Source organism: Manihot esculenta, chromosome 16, assembly GCF_001659605.2.
Source record: "Manihot esculenta cultivar AM560-2 chromosome 16, M.esculenta_v8, whole genome shotgun sequence".
NCBI classification, from domain to species: domain Eukaryota; kingdom Viridiplantae; phylum Streptophyta; class Magnoliopsida; order Malpighiales; family Euphorbiaceae; genus Manihot; species Manihot esculenta.
In genome coordinates this window covers 27,554,201-27,577,888 of record NC_035176.2, presented here as the reverse complement: position 1 = coordinate 27,577,888, position 23,688 = coordinate 27,554,201, and the positions used below count along the sequence as shown (strand labels likewise).

Genomic DNA, 23,688 nt, shown 5'->3' with positions numbered 1-23,688 from the left:
AAAATTAAAAAATTTATTAAAAAACAATCAATTGAATTGAATTTTTTTTAATTTTTTATTTCAAACAGAGTGATACTGTTAAAAATTTCATAGACAATTTTCCAAAAAAATCTAAATATTGAATTGAGGAAACAGACTTTTAATTTTAAATAAAAAAAATAAAAGTAAAAATAATAAAAATTTATATTGCTTAGAAAAACTTATAGTGTTTTTAAATCGTAAATTTCTTATTAATTATGGGAACTGAATTTTGGATGTATTTTCTTATGGACTAAATTATAATTCAATTCAAAAAATTTTATGATACTACTCGAATTGAATAAAAATAGAAATTTCTATCGAAAGAGTGGGTGAGGGCCGATAAAATTATAAATAATTGTATTTTTTTATTTATGTGAGATTTCGATAAAATTAGGGTTTTGAGAATTCTGACCGATTATATTGTTATATAGTTTTATCTTTATTTTACTGAGCGGATGTAGATTTTACAATAAATCACTTTAAAGTTTTTTATATCTTTTTCTCTCTTATTACAATTATTTTAAGTGTTGTGTTGAACCAACTTGGGTACACCGAGTGATGCAAAATCTTAATTTGATTGGCTTTCTTGCCTAGGCGAGATAGTGGAGCCTCAAGACTTTGTCTCAACAACTTTATAAAGCAGTAAAAGAATTCCCACCCAGTAACAAGATTCTGTCATCATCAAGTCTCCCTTATTGACTTCAACAATAGGCCACTACAACCTCCATTGCCAATTAAGTTTCTTTCTAGTCCATCAATATTAGTACCACAAGAATTGAAAAAATTTGTTCAAGGATTAGATATTCGAGTGCTTTTGAGATTTTTATTTTCATATAACTTTACAATCTGATGTGATTTTTAATTTAATAATGGTAACTGTATGATATTATTCTCTTAAATATAAAGAAATTCAATACTTTCTATTCTATTTAGTAAACTGCACTATTTTGAATTTACATATCTTTTTGAATCGAGTTTATAAATATAACTCATTTAGAGTTTTGTTCGTTTGCGGCTAAATAGATTTACGATGGTCGTGAAATTTTCTTTGTGATTAGAATTTTTTTAATTAAAATTTATCTTAAAAAAAAGTGCCCAAGCCAATCAATTCATAGTGAACCTATTGCAATCTATTTTGCAATGTGTACTCATGGCTGACAACAACATCAATGAGCTAATGGTGGTCAAGAAAAAGTGTTTTTCTTTGTCTTTGCACTCACAAGTTCGACCATAATCAATTATTTTTCCACCTTTTAACTCCAATCTCCACACACCAGCAACCGAAACAACCTAGCAAGTTCACACCAACCCACGTCCGTACACAAAAATAAATAAATAAATAAAGCAATGACAACCCAATTGCACACAAAAGGGAAATCCAAAAGAAAAGGGATATTAGTTTCTCAGTCTCGAGTTATTTTAAAATTAATAAATACAACCATTTATTTTTAAAAGATTTTATATTCTGATTATGTCAAACTGAAAGAGTTTTCAATTCATATTCAAAAGTATAATAAGTTTATAAGTACGATAAAATCAAAATATAGAAACTAAATATTCAACGGTTAAAATTAATAAAATAAAATAATTAATTAATAAATTTTTAAAATTAAGAAGTTAATTAATAAATTTTCTTCTAAATTTATTTTTACAAAATTTACTCGAACCTCCACTCACCAGCAACCGAAACAACCTAGCGAGTTCACACCAACACTCGTCCGTGCACAAAGAATAAATAAATAAAGCAATAACAAGCCAATATGTGCATCTACTTTTGAAACTCAATAATTTAGTTTTTTATATTTTAATTTTATTATATTAAAAGGGTTCTTCTGTTTATATTTAAAATATTATTTTTATATAAATTTAATAAAATTAAAATATAAATCTTTTAAAAAAATCGAATGATATAAATGTTAATTATAACGTTATTTAAGAATGAAAAAGTAATGTATTTTTAAGGATATTTTAATAATTTTTTTATAAAATTAACGAAAAATTGAGGGGAGAAATTTCAACTTAATTAAATTATTTTGTTTTAAACATGGTTTGTTAATTTTACAGAATACAACATTTAAAAAAAAAAAAAAAAAGAAGAGATAGAGAGAGACTAATCTCAGCTGGACCACAACACAAGAGAGATTACACACACAGGTTGCCCTATTTATTAATGAAGCATGCAGCAGCCATCCCATCAAGTTCTTGCGCTTTTTCACTTCAAATTCAGAACTCAAGCAGAAGAAGAAAAAAAAAGTGAGACAATTCTGCAATCGATGGCTCAAGAATTCCGACAAGAAACCTTGGAATCTGGTCCGGTTTCTTTTAACGTTGCAAACGGAGAGCTAGACGACGATGGAAAACCCAGAAGAACTGGTATCCATACAAACACTACTGTGGTCCTTCCCTCTCTCTCCTCTCTCTCTCTATACCCAAAACTTGCAAAAATGGCTTTTATATTACTGTTTAAATACAGGAACCATGTGGACTGCAAGTGCGCATATAATAACAGCAATCATAGGGTCTGGAGTTCTCTCACTTGCCTGGAGTATTGCGCAACTTGGATGGATAGCTGGCGTAGGAGCCCTCTTGGCATTCTCATGCATTACGTACTATACCTCTGGTCTCCTCGCTGATTGTTACAGATACCCACATCCTGTAAATGGTGGGAAGAGAAATTACACCTACAAGGCAGCTGTTCGTGCCTATTTAGGTAACTCTCTGGCCCATGCACACACCACTGCGAAGAACCCACAATTTGTTTTTAGCAAAAATGGTTTAAGTTTTTGAATATTTGATCAGGTGAAAAGAAGCACAAGGCTTGTGGATTTGTTCAGTTTATATTGCTTAGTGGGTCGGCAATTGGCTATACAATTACAGCATCTATAAGCATGAGGTTGGCTGATTTGGGATTGATTTAATTAATTAGTTAATTGATTTTACTAGTTTTTGTTATGAAGAGTTGATTAGGATTTGATGATATGATTTAGGGCTATAAGAGAATCAAATTGTTATCACAAGGGAGGACATGGAGCTTCTTGCAAGTATTCAAGTAGCTGGTACATACTTGGATTGGGGATTACTGAAATTTTCGTGTCTCAAATCCCAAATTTTCACAAGCTTTCGTGGCTTTCCATTATAGCTGCTATCATGTCTTTTGCTTATGCTGCAATTGGGCTTGGACTCGCACTCGTCAAGGTCATTTCAGGTAAATTTTACTTTAGTGTAACTTTTATAATCTCCTAGTCTTGCCATGCTCCATCACACTATCACCTTTCTTCTTTAATTTTTCCTCTTGCCTCGTAGTTTTAGAGCCTCTGTCCATTATTGTGTTAATGTTAAAGATATGCAGCTTTGTTTTTCGAAAATTTATTGGATATTGAACTATGATCGAAAACTTTTGTCATATAATAGATATTTGAAACATCCCAGATCGTGGGATTTTGTTAAAGTAGAATTTATAATTTTTTAATCATAACTGTTAAATAATTTTAATTAATTACTTTAGATCAATTAAAAATATATTTAAAATTCTTCAAAAAAAAAATATATTTAAAATTTATTTAGTTTAATTTTAATTAATTTATTATAATTTACATTAAAATTCTAGAAAAATTATATAGAATTAATGAAAAAAAATACTAAATGTGTGATGGATAAAACTTATAGAAATATTAGCAAACTACAATGCCATGAGTTCACTCTTATTTAATTACTATATTTGTTTCCACATGTTGGTTTTTTTAATTAGAAATTAAAAATTAGGAGAGTTGATATACTTACCACCAGATTAAAAAAAAATTACTACTTATTTTTTGTAATATAGAAAAACTCATTAGTTAATTTTTTATTTTAAAAAATATATTAAAATATTTCTAATTTTTTAAAATATTTTAAAAGGTCTATTAATTAATTTTTTCGTTAATTTTTTTATTAATTATTTTATTATTTAGTCCTTATAATTTTAAAAATTTATTAATTGATCTATCATATTTTTAAAATTAATATGTCATATTGAAAATATTTTAATTTATTTTAATTTTTAATAATTAAAATTAATGAAAAAATTAATTAATATATTTTTAAAAAATATTAAAAATATTTTAATATATTTTTTAAAATAAAGAGATGAAATAATTGATTTTTTCGTATCATAAATAGGTTAAAATGAAACATTCCACTTGTGGATTATCATCTGACTATTTTAAATTAAATACAAAATAAATTTAAAAATTATTTATAACGATTTTAATCAACTGTTACAATATGAAAAATAAAAAACTTGTTAATATGCAGCATTTTGAAAAAATGTCTGAATAGTGATTTTTTTAATTAAAATTTATTATGTAATTAATTTTAAATTCGTAAGATTGAAAATTCGGTAGGTGAGTGAATTACAAGGAAAAAAAAAGGTAGAATCCATTTATTTTTTTCTTGGATTTATCATAAAACTGAATTTAGACGCAAATTTGGTTAGGTTCTGTCTATATAAAGTGAAATTACAAACCCCTTTTGCACATGGTCTCGGTTAGGGGGAATGAGTATTCGGTTCAAATTGAAAAATTTAATCGAATCGAATTAATTTTAAAAATCGGTTTGATTTTTTATTCAATTCGGTTCAGTTTGGTTTTTAATTTTAAAAATTTCAGTTATTTTAATTCGGTTCGATTTTGATAAAAAAATTAAAAAATCAAACCGAATCGATTAGTGATAATAATATGTTATTTTCAATAATATTGAAAAATTAAATTATATTAAAATTAAAATATTTTAATTAAATTTTAAAATATTAAAAATAAAGTGTAAAACATAAAAATTTTATTAAAAATAAAATCAATTAAATCGAATCGAATCGAACCGAATCAGGTTGATTCGATTCGATTAGGTTTTTTGACCTAAATCAATTCGATTCAATTTTTATAAATACTAAAATTTCGATTTTTAATTTATTCAGTTCGATTTAATTTTAAATCGAACCGAACAAATGCTCACCCTTAGACTCTCTGCTTGCTCAATTTTATTAAAAAATCACATCATCCTGGACTTTGTTTGTTCCCATTTTAGCCCAAGTTTTCTTGTTCATCTGGGCCCAACTATTTTTGTATACTTTGAACATATAGGAAAACAAGAAACCAGTAATGGATGTGCGTTTTTTGCCCTTTTAGTGTTAAAAAAAAAATAAAATTATTTATCTATTTAGCTCTAAAAAAATTTATTTGACAAAGATAGATCTAACCCTTGATATAGCGGTCAGATTCTTCAGGCACATGTTTGATTAGTGCTAGACAGAAGTGTATAATTTTTTTTAATTAATATATTAAACTGCTCTCACAGTCATGCAGTCATATAATTTAATTACACTATAATATTAATTTTACATCATTGTGATGATTTGAAATCCAGAAAATAGAATTTTATAAGAGTTGAGTAAGTTTAGATTGAGAGGAGAATGCTTCCCCGTTTTATCATTTTCCTTCGTTTGTCATTGATGTGTTACGGCCTCACTGCTATTGGGTCATCTGTCTCTGCTATACGGATACGGACATATGAAAATATCAGATTTTTGCTTTATGCGTAACGGTCATTTAATTCCCCCTGATACGCATGCGGATGTACCCACAAAATAAATGGGTTGGCCATCTTTTCTCCTCCGGATCTGCCTAGGAAGTGAGGCTAGAACTGAAACTCAAGAGAGGTATGAGCTGAGGGCCGAAAAGACTGGGCCGGCCCGACGTGAGAGGTTTAATAAGGGGTCCGGTCTTAAGGTCAAGTGGGCTAGACCTGAATCATGCGAGGGGCTTAAAAGCCTTCGGGTAAAGAGCTATCATCGTGGATCAGGCCTCAGACCGGAATAGAGAAATCCAGCTATCATTAATTAAATAGTATTAATAATATATTTTTATTTAAATATTAATAATATAATTAAATACTTTTTATAATATATAATATAAAATTAAAAATATTTTTCTATTAACAACATTAACTCTTATACAAAATATATTTAATATTTTATTAATAAAAATTAAAGGATATCATAACAAAATTAACTAAATATATTTTATTTATATTTGAAAACGGAAAACATACTTTTATTTATTTATAATAATCTTACAATTTTTTTAATAATTATCTATATAATATAACTAAAATTTTATAAAAATTTAATTTTTATAACTTTAAATATCCATATTATTTTTTTTTTAATTTTAAATATCTCTTTTGCTAAACGATTTCGAAATGATGTAACAATAAAACATAATTTTTATAATAAATAATATTTTATATCTTAATTTTACAGCACTAAAATTATACAGTGCTTTCGACATATTTAATGGTAAGTACTTAAAATATTTTTTTTAGTATCTCTATATTTTTTCTAATAATTATCTATATAATATAAATAAAATTTTATAAAAAATATGATAATAGTTTATCAATAAATTTATAACAAGTACTATTTATGTTAAAAAAATAAAATATATTATAAAAAATAATTAAAAATATTTATTATTATAAATAACACAATCTAATTAATATAATATAAATATATTATTATAATATAATAATTATTAAAAAAATAAAAGTAAGATAATTAAAAAAAATTTTAAACATTCAAAGTCTGGTAGACATATGCCACCTCTGAGATTTAACCGATACATAGGCGGATCAATCTCTCTTTCACAAATAGTTTTGGGTCAAATTTAAAAAGATTTTTTTTTTCAACACCAAAACTAAAAAGCCCAATGTATGTTCTAGAACTTTCCGACCCGATATTGATTCTTCAGCAGGCTGAAAATGGAGTGAGCGATCTAAATGAGAGAATTAATCATGTATTCAAGGACATAAATGAGGTTTTTTAGCAGCGTTTTTGGCCAATTATAGACATGACTTTTCTGCAAGTAGCTTCTGACAAATATAGTTATTTACAAAAAAAAAAATTTCGATTTAAATTCAAAATGTCAAAATGTGTAATGTGTTGAGTTAGTCGTAAAGAAGAATAGAAGAAATAAATTAATATATTTATTATGAATAATTTACTATCAATGATTTATTGAATTTAATCGATTTGAAGTTTAAACTTATAATTGATGATTTTATTGATAATAGAAAATAAATATCCTTGAAGATATTCTGTTCTGATAAGAGAGTGAATGCATTAAAATTTTATATTATAAAAATCCGTAAATTTAACTACCATGTGAAACAGGGGACGGAGGAAGAACAACTTTGTCTGGAATAGAAGTTGGGATGAATTTAACAACAGAAGATAAAATTTGGAGGATGTTTAGAGCAATTGGTGACATGGCATTTGCTTGTGCATATTCTCCAATTTTAATTGAAATCGCAGTAAGACAAAAATCCACTGTCATCTCAAATTCCAATTCCAGAATAGCAATGATATCTGAAGAAAAATGCTTACAATTAATTTTATTCCTTTAATGGAAAATGATCAGGACACTCTGAGGTCATCACCACCAGAAACCAATGTGATGAAGAAAGCAAATGCAATAGCTGTTATAACATCAACAACATTCTACATGATGTGCGGTTGTTTAGGCTACGCTGCATTTGGTAATAATGCACCTGGCAACATGTTAACTGGCTTTGGTTTCTACGAGCCCTTCTGGTTGATTGACCTCGCCAATCTCTGCATTGTTGTCCACCTCTTGGGAGCTTATCAGGTTCCTTGCTATTTTCCTTTTTTTCTAAAATAAATAAATACTACACAATAATTTCAGGCTTATAGCATTGTCATTTCCTTGGTGACAGGTTCTATCCCAGCCTGTATTCAATACAGTAGAATTATGGGCTAAAATGAGGTGGCCCGAGTCTAAATTTGTGAGCAGGGAATACCCACTTAGCATCGGCGACAAAAAGTTCAATAATTTTAGCATCAACTTGTTAAGGGTGGGTTGGAGAACGACGTTTGTGGTGGTGGTAACTGTGCTAGCCATGGCTCTTCCTTTTTTCAATGACATACTTGCTCTCCTTGGAGCTCTTGCCTATTGGCCCATGGCTGTCTACTTCCCTGTGGAGATGCACATTGCTCAAAACAAGATTAAACGACGTAGCATAAGGTGGTTAGGGTTGGAGATTTTGAACTTCGTTTGCTTCCTTATTAGCATTGGTGTGGCTTGTAGTGCCATTCAAGGTTTGAATCAAGGTCTCCATACTTACAAGCCATTCAAGTTTTGAGTTACTTCTTATACAATCAAATTTTATGCTTCTTGTAATTAGTTTTCTTAATAAATTTATATTAGCAGGCACATAGATGGTAATTGAGTGATCGACTTGATATGTATTTAATGAGAATCAAAGAATTTTAATATAAGATATCTTCAGTGAAAACTCTTCGACATTCAAGTCACGATTTATAAAATAGAATAATCATTATAAGTAAATTAGAGATAAAGTCTGACCGACTGTGAGAAGGAAATCTCCCTTTTGAGAGAGATAAACTTTATTTATAAAATCTATCAATATTAAAAAAGAGTTTCATTTATCTTGTTAAATATTATTTACATAAAAATATAAAAATATTTTTCTTGGCATATTTCAGAAATGAAATCTATATTTTTGAATAAAATAATATTATAATATTTATATGTTAATTATTGATTATAATTTAATATTTCAATAATGGTAAAACAAAACTGAGAACGATTATTTGTTTTATTTAATAAAATATTATTTCTTTAGTTAGTTACTATTTATAATATGAAATGTAACCTTAGGTTTAAAAAAATTTCAAATACATCAAAATAACTTACAATAAGTATATTTCGTTAAATTTATATTTATTTTTGATATTTAAAGAGGTTGACACAAATATAATTACATTATTCAAATAAAATCTTCCATTCTAAAATTAATTTTCCCTATTTTTCCGTAAATCAACCGCCTACAACGATCGATAAAGATTCTTTAAACAATTCAAATTACGTTTCTAAATCTAAGTATTCACATGAATATCAGTAACAATTAAAACTGACAAAAAAATTAAAAGAAAACAACAACGTGATAATCCTAAAATGTTAGGATAAAATATGAAAATAAAATATTTATTTAAGTAAAAATATAATAAATAAAATAAAATTAAAAAAAAAGAGAATATATAAATTTATTAGGTAAATTATATACTTTAGCTAAATATTTATGTAAAGTCGTTCTAAACATATAAAACTTACTTTTTTGACTCCGTAAATCATATTAAAATCAATTCATTATATTATTTCTATAAATGCTGTAAAATTAAACATAAAATTTGATTGGAAGGAAATTGCAAATCCGTAGAGTAAAAGGACCGCAAAGAAGCACAATTTTCTCTTAGATGAGGTGGATGAAGCCACCTACCGCGAAACAGATAAGGCTTAAAACGATCTTGTGAAGAGGAGGCGAACTCCCTCAAGTCAAAAATCAAAAGACAGTGTTTCTCCCTCTAAGAATCAGACCACTTAAATTATTAGGGAATCTTCATAGGGAGTTAGGCACGTAAACACGTGCGTAGAGTCATCTTTACCAATTAAAGGCCAGCATTTTCATGATGTTGATTCTTCTTTTTAGTTTTCTATGCATTAATTGGATTTTTTACTTTTTTTTTTTTCTAGAAAGACTCAGCTTTATTGACTCTGCGTTATAATTCCACGACAGCAGCAGCTGGGAATTCATTCTCTATTTGTCCTATTTTTAATACATTTCATGTCAACATATTAATTAACAACGTATTTTCTTGAAATAATATATCTCAAATAATTTTAATTAATTATATTATTATTTTTTAATTTTGAAATTTGATAAATTTAATAAATTAATTTACATATTTTAACATTATTATTTAATTCTAATATTTATCACAATAAAATACACTAATTAAAAGTTTGTATAATATATATATTAATATGAAAAACTAAAATTTTAATTATAATTATATTTATTATTCTCTTTGTACTATAATTTTTATTCATTTTATTTTAATTATAATTTTATTATAAAATTGGTATTATAAATTTATAGTAGTAAATTTTTATATTTTTTATAATAAAAAATTTTACTATTAATTTTAGTATTTATTTTTTTTAGTGTATGCATTTTTATCATAATTACTTTGAGAAAAATAGTATTTTAAAATTATTTTTTCCAAAAAACTATGAAAATTTTTTCGAGAAATGTTAAAAGAACTTGCTATTTGATTGTCTCATCCTTGAACATAAATATTTAAAGGAGAGATTTTTTTTTATTATTATTATTTAACATTTTTTTTCTTAATCAAACAATATTTTTGTTAAAAATTGATTTTTTGGAAGGAAATTTTCAAAAAATTATTAATAAAAAATAATTTTATTAGAAAGTTTTTATTATTGAGAATATTTATAAAATTTCATAAGTTTTTAAAATCTTTAACTAATAACAAATATAATAAAGTGAATAAAAGGATTAAATATTAATAAAATAAAATGTTAACTGGGAATAATCAAATTTGATACTAAAAATAAACATTACATATTTATTTTGTTAAATTTTAAGATTATTAATATTTTATCCGACATTTATGATTAATTTAAAAAAAATCATTAATGAATTTAACTAGTAGGAAATTATATATATATTAGACTCGAGACTTTCAATAATGAGAGTTTAAAAATTAATGATTTTTATTAAAATTTTTAAAAAATTGAAAAGTGAGTCTTAACTAATTAAAAAAAATACTCTTTATAATAGAAAAAAAAATTTAATATATAAAATTATTAAAATATTTTTAAAAAATAATTAAAATATAAAATTTATTCGTAAAATTTTTATCTCAAATTTTATGATCGATCAAAATTAAGTCTGATTTAAATTTATCATAACGTTTCAGCTAATTACTCTGCAGTATATTGCAAATATGCCAGACTAAGGCATTTTTCTATGAGATATACTATAGCTTTCTCTCTTTCACACATGTAGCTACCAATCTCCACTTGCAATTTTATTCAAAACTATATGCAATTTGAGTTGGAGTTATCTGCTCAACCACCATTTACTTTGCAAGTTTTACTCCTCCACTTCTAAAAACCCTAATTATTTTTTCCAAAGTGAAACCCTAATAATTGACTTTTCTAGTTTGCTAGCCCTAGGTTGGTACAACATCCATAATCGAAGTGCTCTGGAGAGAATTACTATTATATTCTTGGATTTTTTTTAAAAGGAATAATTTATTTTATTTTAAAAATTACTCAATTAAAATATTATTTTATTTTATAAAATTCTTTTAATTCTTTTATCAAATAAACTATTAATTTCATTTAATTTTATACTATTTAATTTTTTGTAATTTAAATTATATATATTATTTAATTGTTATAATTTTAAATATTTATATTATTTAGTCTATTTTATTAAAATTTAAATAAATTAACAGTTTTTTATAAAAAAAAAATGTAATTTTATGAAATATAAAAAAATTTAATTAAGTAATTTTAAAATATAAACGAATTAGTAAATTATAGAACTACGTCATAAATGATAAATCTACATATAATTTTCTTTCTATATGCCATCATTGGATTTAGTACTATTTTTTTCTGGAAGGACCGCGCTTTGTCGACTCAGCTTTCGTCAACAACCGAACCTCGTTCATATTTTCCCACGAAAGCGCCAGCTGGAGTGAAATTGGCAAAGATTCATTCCACTTTTTCAATTCTGGATGCATTTCGTGTGTTCAGATTAACTAACCACATATTTTCCTGAAATAATATATCTAAAATAAATTTTATTTATTTATTTCATAAATTCGATAAAATTAATAAATTAATTTAAATAAAAATAATAACATATACTTGAGTTTATAAAAAATTTAATAGTTTGTACCTGTTTCTTCATCATTTAATTAAAATATTTTTATATTTTATAAAATTAAAATTATATAATTTTTTATTAAAAATTAAATAATAAAAATATTTAAAATATAAAATAAATAATAGGATAATTAAATTATAAAATTGAATAATATAAATATTCAATTTATTTTAGATAATACTGTTATTAATATTTTCATATTTTTAATTTATGGTCCAATTATATTCCTTATTTGTGCTAATATAAAAATTATTTTTTAATTTCTATATTACTAATAACGTTTTTTGACATTTTAATAAATATATTAATTAATTATTTTATTAATTTAAATTATTAAATATTTTATTATTTAGTTCTTATTATTTAAAAAATTAGTTAATTAATTTTTAATTTTATAAAAAATATTAATTAATTCTTTTATACTGAAAATATTTTAAATTTTTTTACTCTTTTCTATCTATAATTTTTATTTATTTTTATATATATTAAAAAATATAATTTTTATTAACTTTTTAATTATACCACTTTAAATATATTAAATTTTATTAAATATTAAGAAATATTTTTAAATAATTTTAAAAATAAAATTATAATAGTAAATTTATATATTATTATAGTAAGTTTACTATTTTAATATATAATAATTTATCTTTCTAAAACTTCGAGTATTATTTTTCTCTTGACTAAAGGTTGATATAAATTAGACTCTGTATATTTTTAAAAAATAATTTATATAAAAAAATATATTGTGTTATGTTAAAAATATTTTTTAATAAAATAATTTATTTTTATTATTTAATTTTAATTTGAAAAATAAAATGTATTAATAATTTATTTATAAAATTTTAATAAAAATACTAAAATATAAAAAATAATTTTTTATTTTTTTAAATTATAGATTTAATTATTTCGATTGATTTATAATAATAGATTTTGAAATAATGGTAGATAAAGTTGTGTACACTTAATAATTGTTAATTTGTTTTTTACGTAAAATTAAGTTTGTATCAAATGCATCTAATTATTAAAGGTTATATCATTTATTGCATTTTGTTATTTATTCAACGTTATTTCCTTTTCATAGGCACGTCGACACGTGCGTGGGGTCATCTTGACCAAATAAAAGTGAGCATCTTTTATTTTCATAATTTTATATTATATATATATTTTTTTAATGATAAATTAGTACGAACATTGAGTAGTATTCTGTTAAAATTAAAAAAATTAATAAAATTAAATTAATTTGAATTTTTAATTTAATTTTTATTTATTTTGATTTAATTTTTAATTTTAAAAATTTTAATTAAATTTTAAAATATTAAAAATAAAAAAAAATTATTAAAAATTCAAACCAATTAAATTAAATTGAATCAAATCAGATCAGTTCAATTCAATTCGATTTCTGATCAAAATCGATTTATTTTAATTTTTATAAATATTAAAATTTTAATTTTTAATATATTCTATTGAAATTTTAAACGAATTGATCGAATGCTCACTAATAATTATTTAATATTTTTATATTTATTAAAATTGACTATTTAATTTATATTATTAAATTATGGCAATTAAAATATTTTATAAAATTAAAATTTTTTTATTAAGTAAATTATTAATCAATTAATTTTAATTTATAATATAAGTATATTTAAAATCAAAATAACGTATAATTTTTTTATTTAAATATGAGAATGGAAATTTAAATTTAAATTTAATCAGTTCTAAATAATATAAATATTTAGCTTAAAAATTAAATAATATAAATATTAAAAGCTATTGAAACCTTATTCGTAATTTTTTCAATGAAAGCGTCAGCTTCGGACACATTTTTCAATAATTTGAGTTAGGCTTAGACCGATTTCATGTTAAATTTCCACACTCATTTAAGATATTAATTAATAATATAATTTTTAAGGAATTTGAGATTTAGACGCTTCTATTAAGCTAGCTTTTTTAGAATAGTTATTTTAATAAATATTTATATATGAAAATATAATGGATTTAATTCTTAAATAACTATGGATTTATTTATTTATTTTTAATAAGTATTTATTTTTAATAAATATTTAAAAAATATACTGAAAAAACTATTTTAATTTTAAAAAATATATTAAAATATTAATAATATTTTAAAAAATCAATTAATTAATTATTCCGTTAATTTTGATTATTAAGTATTTTAAATTATTTTATAATATTTAACGGTTAAAATTAAAAAAAAAATAATTAATAAAATTTTTAAAATGTTAAGTATGATTTAATATATTTTTTAAAATTAAAAAATTAATTAATAATTTTTTTATTGAATATTATATAAATAATAATTAATCAATTGCAACCTCATACCAGAATAATGTATTTAATGAATTAATTATCAAAAAATTAATTAATTCTAATTTTGAGAATGTAAATAATAAGAATTTTTAAATATTATTTTATTTATTTATTCATTATAAAATTTATTATTTTTATTAAGAGTTGAGAGTTATCAAAGTATTCTATTAATAGCGATCACTCATTCCAAGTGATTATTGAAAGAAAAATACACGTGCACATGCCAGAATTACTACTAATTTCTTGGATTTTTAAAAATTTATCATACTTTAAAATTATTTAATTAAAATATTTATATATTTTATAAAATTAAATTATATAATTTTTTATAAAAATTATTAATAATTTATTTTAACTGAAAAGACTAAATAATATAAATATTTAAAATTATATAACTAAATAATATAAATATTTAGAGTAATTAATTATTAATTTGATAAAATAAGTAAAGAATTTAATTTTACAAAATAAAAAATATTATATTTATGTATATACATATGGCCAAATGTATAATTTATTATTTTTTTTGTTCTTTTAAAAAACAGTATATTAATTTTATTCTCCACTATTATAAGATTTAAGTTATTTTTAAAAAAAATAAAGACATTATATATTTACATCAAATTAATTAAATTTTAAAAATTTTAAATTTAATTTATCAAAATTATTTTCAAACTCAAACTTTCAATTATTTCAATAGTTATAATATGATCGTCCATTTATTAGGTATAATATAATCAATATTTATAATTAGGGTTTCCATTCAGTCGATTCGGTTTAAAATCGAATCAAATTAAATAAATCAAAAATTAAAATTTTAATATTTATAAAAATCGATTGATTTTGATCAGAAATCAAACTAAATCAAAATTTTTTATTTTTACACTTTATTTTTAATATTTTAAAATTTAATTGAAATATTTTAACTTTAATATGATCTGATCTCTCTAAATTATTGAAAATAATATATTATTATCACTAATCTATTCAGTTTGATTTTTTTTAAATTAAAATTAAACTGAAATAATTAAAAATTTTAAAATTTAAAATCAAACCAAACTGAAATATAAAATCAAATTTATAAATTAATTCAGTTCGATCAATTTTTTTCAATTTAAATCAAATAATGGTCATCCCAATTATAATAGTTATAATACAATCCTTCAGTAGGGAAGCCACGTACGATTTTAGGTATGCAAATGCCTTTTTTCTTTTTTAATTTTAAAAATTTTCTTTATTTTTTTAGATTTTATAATTTAAAATTAATATTTGATCACTTTTTATAAATTTTTAAATTATTTTTCTTTTAAAAAATGAATTTGTATTAATATAAATTAAATTAAAAATTTTAAACATAACTAGATCAATGATATTACTAAAAATTGTAAAAAATACTTAAACATATTTAATCATTTTCATTATACATACAATGTACAATGGTTATACTCTAAACACTATATTTTTTTTAAAAAAAAGGCAATTCTTTTTTAAATTTAATTAATTAAATAATATTATAAGTTAAATTTATTTTTATTTTAACAATTATTATTTGGTTTGCAGTGCCTTTTGAAAGCCGACACTCGTAGACAGCAACCATCAATATTGGTTATTGGCCTGCCACACAAATCCAACAACATGTTACATGCTGCCTCATTATCACTCACCATCTCAATTAAATATATTTATTTTTAACTCTTTATAACTTAATAAATTAAAAATAAGGATACACTGCAATTTAGTTCCTCTGATTTAGTGAAATACAACATTTTGTCCCTCTGTTTTAAAAAACTTTCAATTTAATCCTTCACATTTAAAAAAACTGCAAAATAGTCCCTACCGTCAAATTTTCAGTTAACATTCTGTTTATTTTAATGAAAATGACTAAACTACCCTTTTCTCCTCATCCTTTTCCTTCTTTTCCCGATCCTCTTCTTCCTTTTCTCCTCATCTTCCTCATCATCCTCCTCCTCCTCCTCCTCCTCCTTCTTCTTCTTTTTCTTCTTCTCCTTCTCCTTCTTTTTCCGATCCTTTCTCCTCCTTCTCCTTCTCCTCCTTCTCTCGATCCTCTTCTTCCTTTTCTCCTCATCTTCCTCCTCCTCTTCCTCCTCCTCCTCCTTCTTCTTCTTCTTCTTTTTCTTCTTCTCCTTCTCCTTCTTTTCCAGATCCTTTCTCATCCTCCTCCTCCTCCTCCCGATCCTCTTCTTCCTTTTCTCGTCATCCTCCTCCTCGTCCTCCTCCTCCTTCTTCTTCTTTTTCTTCTTCTTCTTCTTTTTCTTCTTCTTCTTCTTCTCCCGATCCTTTCTCCTCCTCCTCCTCCTCCTCCTTCTTCTTCTTCTGTGTTGGGATGGAGTGAATACTGTTTGGTTGAGTTTTTTTTACTTAAAGGGTAGTTTAGTCATTTTCATTAAAATAAACGGAATGTTAACTGAAAATTTGACGGTAGGAACTATTTTGCAGTTTTTTTAAATATGAAGGATTAAATTGAAGGTTTTTTAAAACAGAGGAACGAAAAGTTGTATTTCACTAAACCAGAAAGACTAAATTGCAGTTTACCCTAAAAATAATCGAGTATATAAATTAATTTCAAATATTTAAAAAAAAACCTTAATTACATCCTCATTTATTTCAATTTTTTTTATACTGACTAAAATCACTTCACTTATTTAAAATTCCAAAATTTAAGGTGTGAAATGCAAATTTTTCAAAATTTGTGGTGCTATTAAGCTCTCCAAGTGAAAGCTACGGATAAAATATACATATTCTTTGGTCTGTTTTTTTTTTAATAGAAAATAGGTAAAAAATTGAGTAGAATTGACAAATTATACAGAATTTTTTATTATAAAGGTTAATGAGGAAGAATAAGTAAATAAAGAGATTTGAATATGATGATTACCGGGTGTCGGTCACTTAGGTCACGATCGAGCCTTTGTAAAAAAAGTCAGATCTAAAACTCACCATAGTTCATTACGCGAATCTGTCCACTAACATACAATTCAGATCACGTTCAAGCAGGTCCAGTAGACTAGGGTCCGGACTCAACAAAGAGGGATTCAGCTCATTTGACTTGATGGGTCAGTGGGAATGGACCCATCTGCACTCATAATCCTGTTAGCATGTGCGCCGGAGGGAATTAAATAGTCGCCTGACGATGGAGAGAGAGGAGGATACGTCCGTATGATAGCGACAGGTGACGTTGTAACAGGGTTGCGGTTATAAGTCACTAGAGGACAAATAGAATAGGAAATAAAGAAAGAAGGCGTGAACCATTTAGGTTAGGCTTACTTACGCATACCAAAATTCTACCATCTTCTGGATCTCAGATCATTAATTGGGATCGTCTGTGAGAATGAATGAGATCTTTTCATCACCGGAGTTTTCATCCTCATTATCCCCACTGAGATCCACATGGCCAAACATAGCGAAAATCACACCGGAAATACCCCAAACGACCTAAGTTCCACCTACGAAGGTCATCAATTTTCATTCTCCAGTCCTATAGCCCCATCTAGCCAACCACCTGCATTACTCAACCCATCGCCGAGTTCGGTAGGGAACGTGCCCAGAACCACCCTTTCTGACCAAGAACTACAAAATATGACTATCCAACTACAGAACACCATCCACTGGCTAGGGCAAATGTTACAACATTTAGAACTCAGTACTCCATTGAGTGTACCACCTATGGCTGAGGGCTTCAATGTTAATGAGTATCAGCCTACCTTGAACCACCAAGTCCCTCAGCAAAGCAGCAGGAGGACTAGCGAAGGAGGTGAAGAGGCCTGCATAAGAAATGAGCCAACAGCCAGAAGCCAGAGTAAGGGACATAATGGTTAAAGAGCTCATCGAAAATGATGAATTCGAGAGCTATTCCTCTGAGCTGATATGAGGATTGGGAGGTGAGGAGCTGGAAGGAGGATACCGCCTAGAAAAGAGGCCGAGACAGGAAGAGACAGATGTGGACTAAAAGCTAAAAAGGTTGAAGGAATAGCTCCTAGCAGAATTGGGGGCACGAGATAACAGCAACCCCTGCTGCCCATGTCCTCCCCGTTCATGAGATGGGTGCAGCAGGAGACTATTCCCAAGAAGTTTACGGCAGCTTATGACAACACAGGAAACCCCCGAGAGCACGTCCTAAATTACAAAACGTTTATGGAGCTCCAGACTCATTCGGATGCCATGATGTGCAAAGTCTTCCCCACTACCCTCACAGGGCAAGCTTGGGCATGGTTTAACAGCCTGATAGGCATTCGGAAGGCCCCCTTATATATAGCCTCATTCATCTTGTGGAGGCCTTATACTCCTCTAGTCGCGCCTCACAAGCCTGGTGAATTATATCTTTAAACTCGAAAGAGTCTTTATACTCCTAAAGGTGCTCCTTACAAGCTCGCTGACCCTATCCTTTGCAGCCCAGGCATCCTTGAATAAGGCAGAACATCTCTCTTCTAGAGCTAGAGTACTGACCTCTTGGCGGAGTTATTGTTGCTAAAGGCGAGACTCCTCCGCTGCCAAGGCCATGCCTTTCAGGTCTTCGATGTGTTTATTAAGCTTTTGTTGGAGGACGACAGCATGGGCCAAAGCCTCGTGGCGCTGATAATCGCTGGGCCTCGAGCACCCAGGCCACGGTCGAGCCTTCGTAGAAAAGCCATACCTAAAACCCACCAGAGCCCACTACGCGAGCCTGTCCACTAGCACACAACACAGATCACGTTTAAGTAGGCCTGGCAGACTGGGGGCCGGACTCAACGAAGAGGGATCCAGCTCATTTGACTTAATGGGTCAGTGGGAGACGGAACCATCTGCACCCATAACTCTATCAGTACATGTGCCGGAGGGAATTAAATAGCCATCGACGATGGAGAGAGAGGGGGTACGTCCATATGTACGGCTCTATTTGACAGCGATAGGTGGCACTATAGCAGAGTGGTGTTTATATGTCACTAGAGAACAAATGAAGAAGGGAATAAAGGAAGAAGACGTGAACAATTTAGGTTAGACTTATTTACACTGAAATCCTACCCTTTTATGAATATCAAATTATCAAAATATAATATTTTATCTATATTAAAAGTGAAAAAAAAAAAATCCTAAGATTACTTAACTTTTTTATATATATATATATAGAAAGAGAGGAAAGAGAAGAAAAACTAAACATTCTTAGGCACATGGTTGATGATCCCAAAATTGCTGTCATGTTCATTCACTAAAATATTTTATTTTTCTTCTGGATTAATTTTCAGAATACTATAATTTATAAATAAATACTGCGATAGATACGGCAGTCCCTTTATTGTTTTAAAAAATTTAGGTCAAAAGTATGAACTTGAAATACTTAAATTAAATAAAACAAAATGGAATATTATAAAGATTATCTTATCTAATTTTTTTTTATATCTTTTTCTTAAATAATAATAATAATAATAATAATAATAGACCAGTGATGTTGTCGTGCAGCAGCAGCCCATGAAACGCGGTAGAGTCGATAACTAGAAGTCACGCAACTTGGTGAGGTCACCCTGGTGCAATGTAGGGTCGTTCTCCTAATCATTTTTATGGGATAAATTAATATCTAAAAATACTTTATCAACAAAATTATTATTTTGAATTTTGAATTCGTCATCATTCACAGAATTTTAGTATATATACTATTCTGCATTGATGAGAATACTACATATTCTCAATAGGTGCAAATTATTCATAATTAATTTTTGAATAAATTATTTTCATAAATATTTAAATTTTATTAAATTAATACTAGTTAAATTATAATTTTCGACTGCAATTTAAATATTCCTATTACAGATAATATTGATTTAATTTTAGAATTATAATAAAAATTAATTATTTAAATTTATCTTCTGTTATAATTTTAGTAGAGATAATGTTAAAATTACAATTAAATATATATATATTTTAAATTTTAATTTTAGTAATAACATAGTAATGATGTTAAAATTCCTATTGCAATCTAATATCAAAATACATTATTTCACTTTGACATTAACATAAAAGATTATTTGGCATTTTAATCTTTTTATAATTAATATTTAATATGGACCTAATTTTTATAAATTGTAATTATTTAATTTTTAATAATTATATTTTATAAAATTTAAAAATTAAATAGTTACATTTGTAAAAATTATGCACTAAATATTAGCTATAAAAAGAATTTTTATGTAAATTTTAGAGGGTAAAAACAGATTTTGCCATATTAAAATTTTAACATTAATATAGTTATTAGATTTAATTATTTTATTAAATATAATTTTATATAATAAAGGAAGGAGAATTTTCAATTAAAGTTAGTCAACATTGAACCGCTCCTAGAAAAGCGAATGAGTGGAAAATTTGAAGTATGAAAGTTCCTCCAAGTTGGCTTTTGGCGTCTCCATTAATTTTGTTTGTCATTATTATAACACTAACTTTGACCAAAACCATTGTGAAATCATCATCTTCAAAATTACACAACTGCCCTTTCATGTCCAACAAGTGGCGTCAGCATTATCCATTGAAATCGAAAAAATTAATTCAATCTAATTAATTTAAAATTTTAATTTTAATTTTTATTAATTTAGTTTGATTTAATTTTTAATTTTAAAAATTTTAATTAATTCGATTCAATTTGATTTTATTATAAAAAAATTAAAAAAATTAAATTAAATTTATTAATAATAATAATATATTATTTTAAATAATATAAAGAAATTAAATTATATTAAATTTATTCTAGTTAAATTTTAAAATATTAAAAATAAAGTCTAAAAATTAAAAAATTTATTAAAAATTTAAACCGATCAAATCGAATTAAATTAAATCAATTTAATTTTTAATCAAAATCAGTTTAATTCGATTTGATTTTTATAAATATTAATATTTTAATTTTTAATTTATTTAATTTAATTTAATTTTAAATAGGTCATAAATGTTTTTAGACTATTGTAAGTTTGTTTCTCTATCGCCGCTTTAAAATTTTATTTTTTTAAAAGATAATTTTTTAAATATTTATAAAATTCAAATAATTTTTAAGTAATAAATCTAACTTTATAAGTTAAATTAGAATTTAACATGAGATATTATCAAAAAGACGGTAGGTATTCGGTCGATTTGATTTAAAATTAAATTGAATTAAATAAATTAAAATTTAAAATTTTAGTATTTATAAAAATTAAATTAAATTGATTTTAATTAGAAATTAAATTAAATCAAATTCATCTAATTTAATTTTATTCGGTTCAATTTGATAAATTTGAATTTTAATAATTTTTTTATTTTTTAAATTTTATTTTTAATATTTTAAAATTTAATTGAAATATTTTAATTTTAATATAATATAATCACTTTATATTATTAAAAATAATATATTATTATTATTAATAATTTTGATTTGATTTTTTTTATTTTTTATTAAAATTAAATTAAATTAAAAATAATTAAAATTTTTAAAATTAAAATTAAATTGAATTAAAATAAATAAAAAATTAAATTAAAATTTTAAATTAATTTTATTCCATCGATCTTTTCAATTTAAATCAACTTAACGGCCGCACTTTAACATTTGTTGGTAAAGATACTGCTTGCTAATTAAACCCACAGAAAAACAAAAACATTGAATACATAATAATCCACTTTCTATTAGGTGAAGAATTTGCGGTTAAGATTTAAAATAATATAAATAAAAACTTCATTCTGGCTTCAACGGTTATTTTTCACTAAATATTATTTATTAATTAAGGTTCTGTCTATTTTATAAAAAATATATATATTTTAATATTTGAAATATTTAAAAAATTTGTTTAATAAAAAATTAATTATTTTTTAAAAATGTAAGAATATTACTAAAGTTACTGTATAAATAGATTAATATTTTTTATTTTTTATTTTTTATATTAAAATTAAGCAATAAAAAATAAATTATAAAAAATATTTCTCATAAAAATATTTTTTAAAAACAAATTATTTTTTCACAAATAAATGAAAGATAAATTTTCAATTCTTTTTTTAAAGGAATATTTACGTACGGAATTTTATACTTTTAAAACTATTTAACTCAAATATTATATATTAAATTATAATTCATTAATATTTATTTTAAGGAATTACTACCGTTTGAATTTTTTTTTTTATATCTTATTACAATGACATTATCTTTTTTTTTCTTTTAAATTTCAGTATCATAAATTTTGAGTTGGATTTTTTTTTCTCTTAACTTTTTACAATTTCTAAAAATTATATTTTTTAATTTTATATTTTAATTCTATTTTTCTGGCATTAAAAATAAATCATTTAAGCTAATTTTTAAAATTAAAAAAAAAATATACATTCCAACTAGAATATGAAGATCATTAAAATATTTGGAATAAATCATCTAAAAAGAGAATTATTGAATTTTTATAAATTTTATAAAATAAAAAGAATAAAATTACTTTTATTCCAAACATGAGAATTAACAAAAAATTCAATTAAATCAAATACACATAATTTTTTTTTAAAATCCGAATTGGATGTTATAAATTGAATAAATAAAATGTAAGGTTATGGAGAGCTTAAATTTATATGAGAAAAATTAACTTGGCAAATATAAAAAATATTTAGTAATACACTAATCATGGTCTGATTTAAAAAGAAAATATATAATTTAAAACTGAATTTTAATTAAAATTTAAGTTGATTAGAAATCAATTAAAACTGAATTTCTATTTAAAAATTAATTATTAAATTAAAATTCAAGGGAATAACATCTAAATATAATTACTCAAATTAAAATTTCATTCAATAATACTAATTAGGGTAAATTGTAAATTTCTAATTAACATATTAATCTCAATATTTTTAAAATTAAATATTTAATTTTTTTTATAATCCTAATCAGTTAATCCAATTGAAAAATATTTTATATTGTATAAATTATATTTTAGTAAATTAATTTTTATATTTTTTAAATTAAATTTTTAAATTTTTTTATATTCAACTCATTTTAAATTATAATTTTTTTCATTTATTATAAATATTAATTTAAAGTTAAATGGGTGGTCAAATATCTAAAAATATAATTTATTTTTAAAATACTTTTTATAAAAATTTATAATTTATTTATAATTTATTTGATATTATTTAAAAATGGCAGAAATTATAAATATTTTTTAAAAATTTTAAAATTATCAAAAATATTTTAATGAATAAAAATTAAATAATAAAAAGTGTTAAAATTTAGTTAAACATAATAATCTAATATAAGTTAATAATTAATAACTGAATAATAAAGTATTAAAATGTTTAAATTTTAATAGAAGAAAGAAAATAAATAAGATTCTGACTCTTTAATATTTTTAATTTAAAAGAGAAATAATAAAGATATTTTTATATTTATTAAAATCTAAATGGATCATTATTGAAAAATTTAAGTGTTAAATTTTAAAATTTATAAGAATTAATCTTTTAATTATATTCAAATTTAAGGGTTATATATAATTTATCTATTTTAAAGAATAATAAAAATAT

The 23,688-nt window shown here is 24.0% G+C and overlaps 1 protein-coding gene across 2 annotated transcripts; it reads left to right on the top strand.

The window, feature by feature from the left end:
* Window positions 1-2,183: 2,183 nt before the first annotated feature.
* Window positions 2,184-8,354, top strand: LOC110603506 (amino acid permease 6). Of its 2 annotated transcripts, none has more exons than XM_021741259.2 (7): window positions 2,184-2,394; window positions 2,495-2,731; window positions 2,821-2,914; window positions 3,009-3,226; window positions 7,226-7,365; window positions 7,473-7,700; window positions 7,789-8,354. In XM_021741259.2, the coding sequence occupies exons 1-7, from the start codon at window positions 2,199-2,201 to the stop codon at window positions 8,212-8,214; spliced, it is 1,539 nt and encodes a 512-aa protein (XP_021596951.2). In that variant the 5' UTR covers window positions 2,184-2,198; the 3' UTR covers window positions 8,215-8,354. The 2 variants fall into 2 exon arrangements, with proteins under 2 accessions (XP_021596951.2, XP_043807630.1); XM_043951695.1 differs by having other exon boundaries at window positions 2,278-2,417.
* Window positions 8,355-23,688: the final 15,334 nt, after the last annotated feature.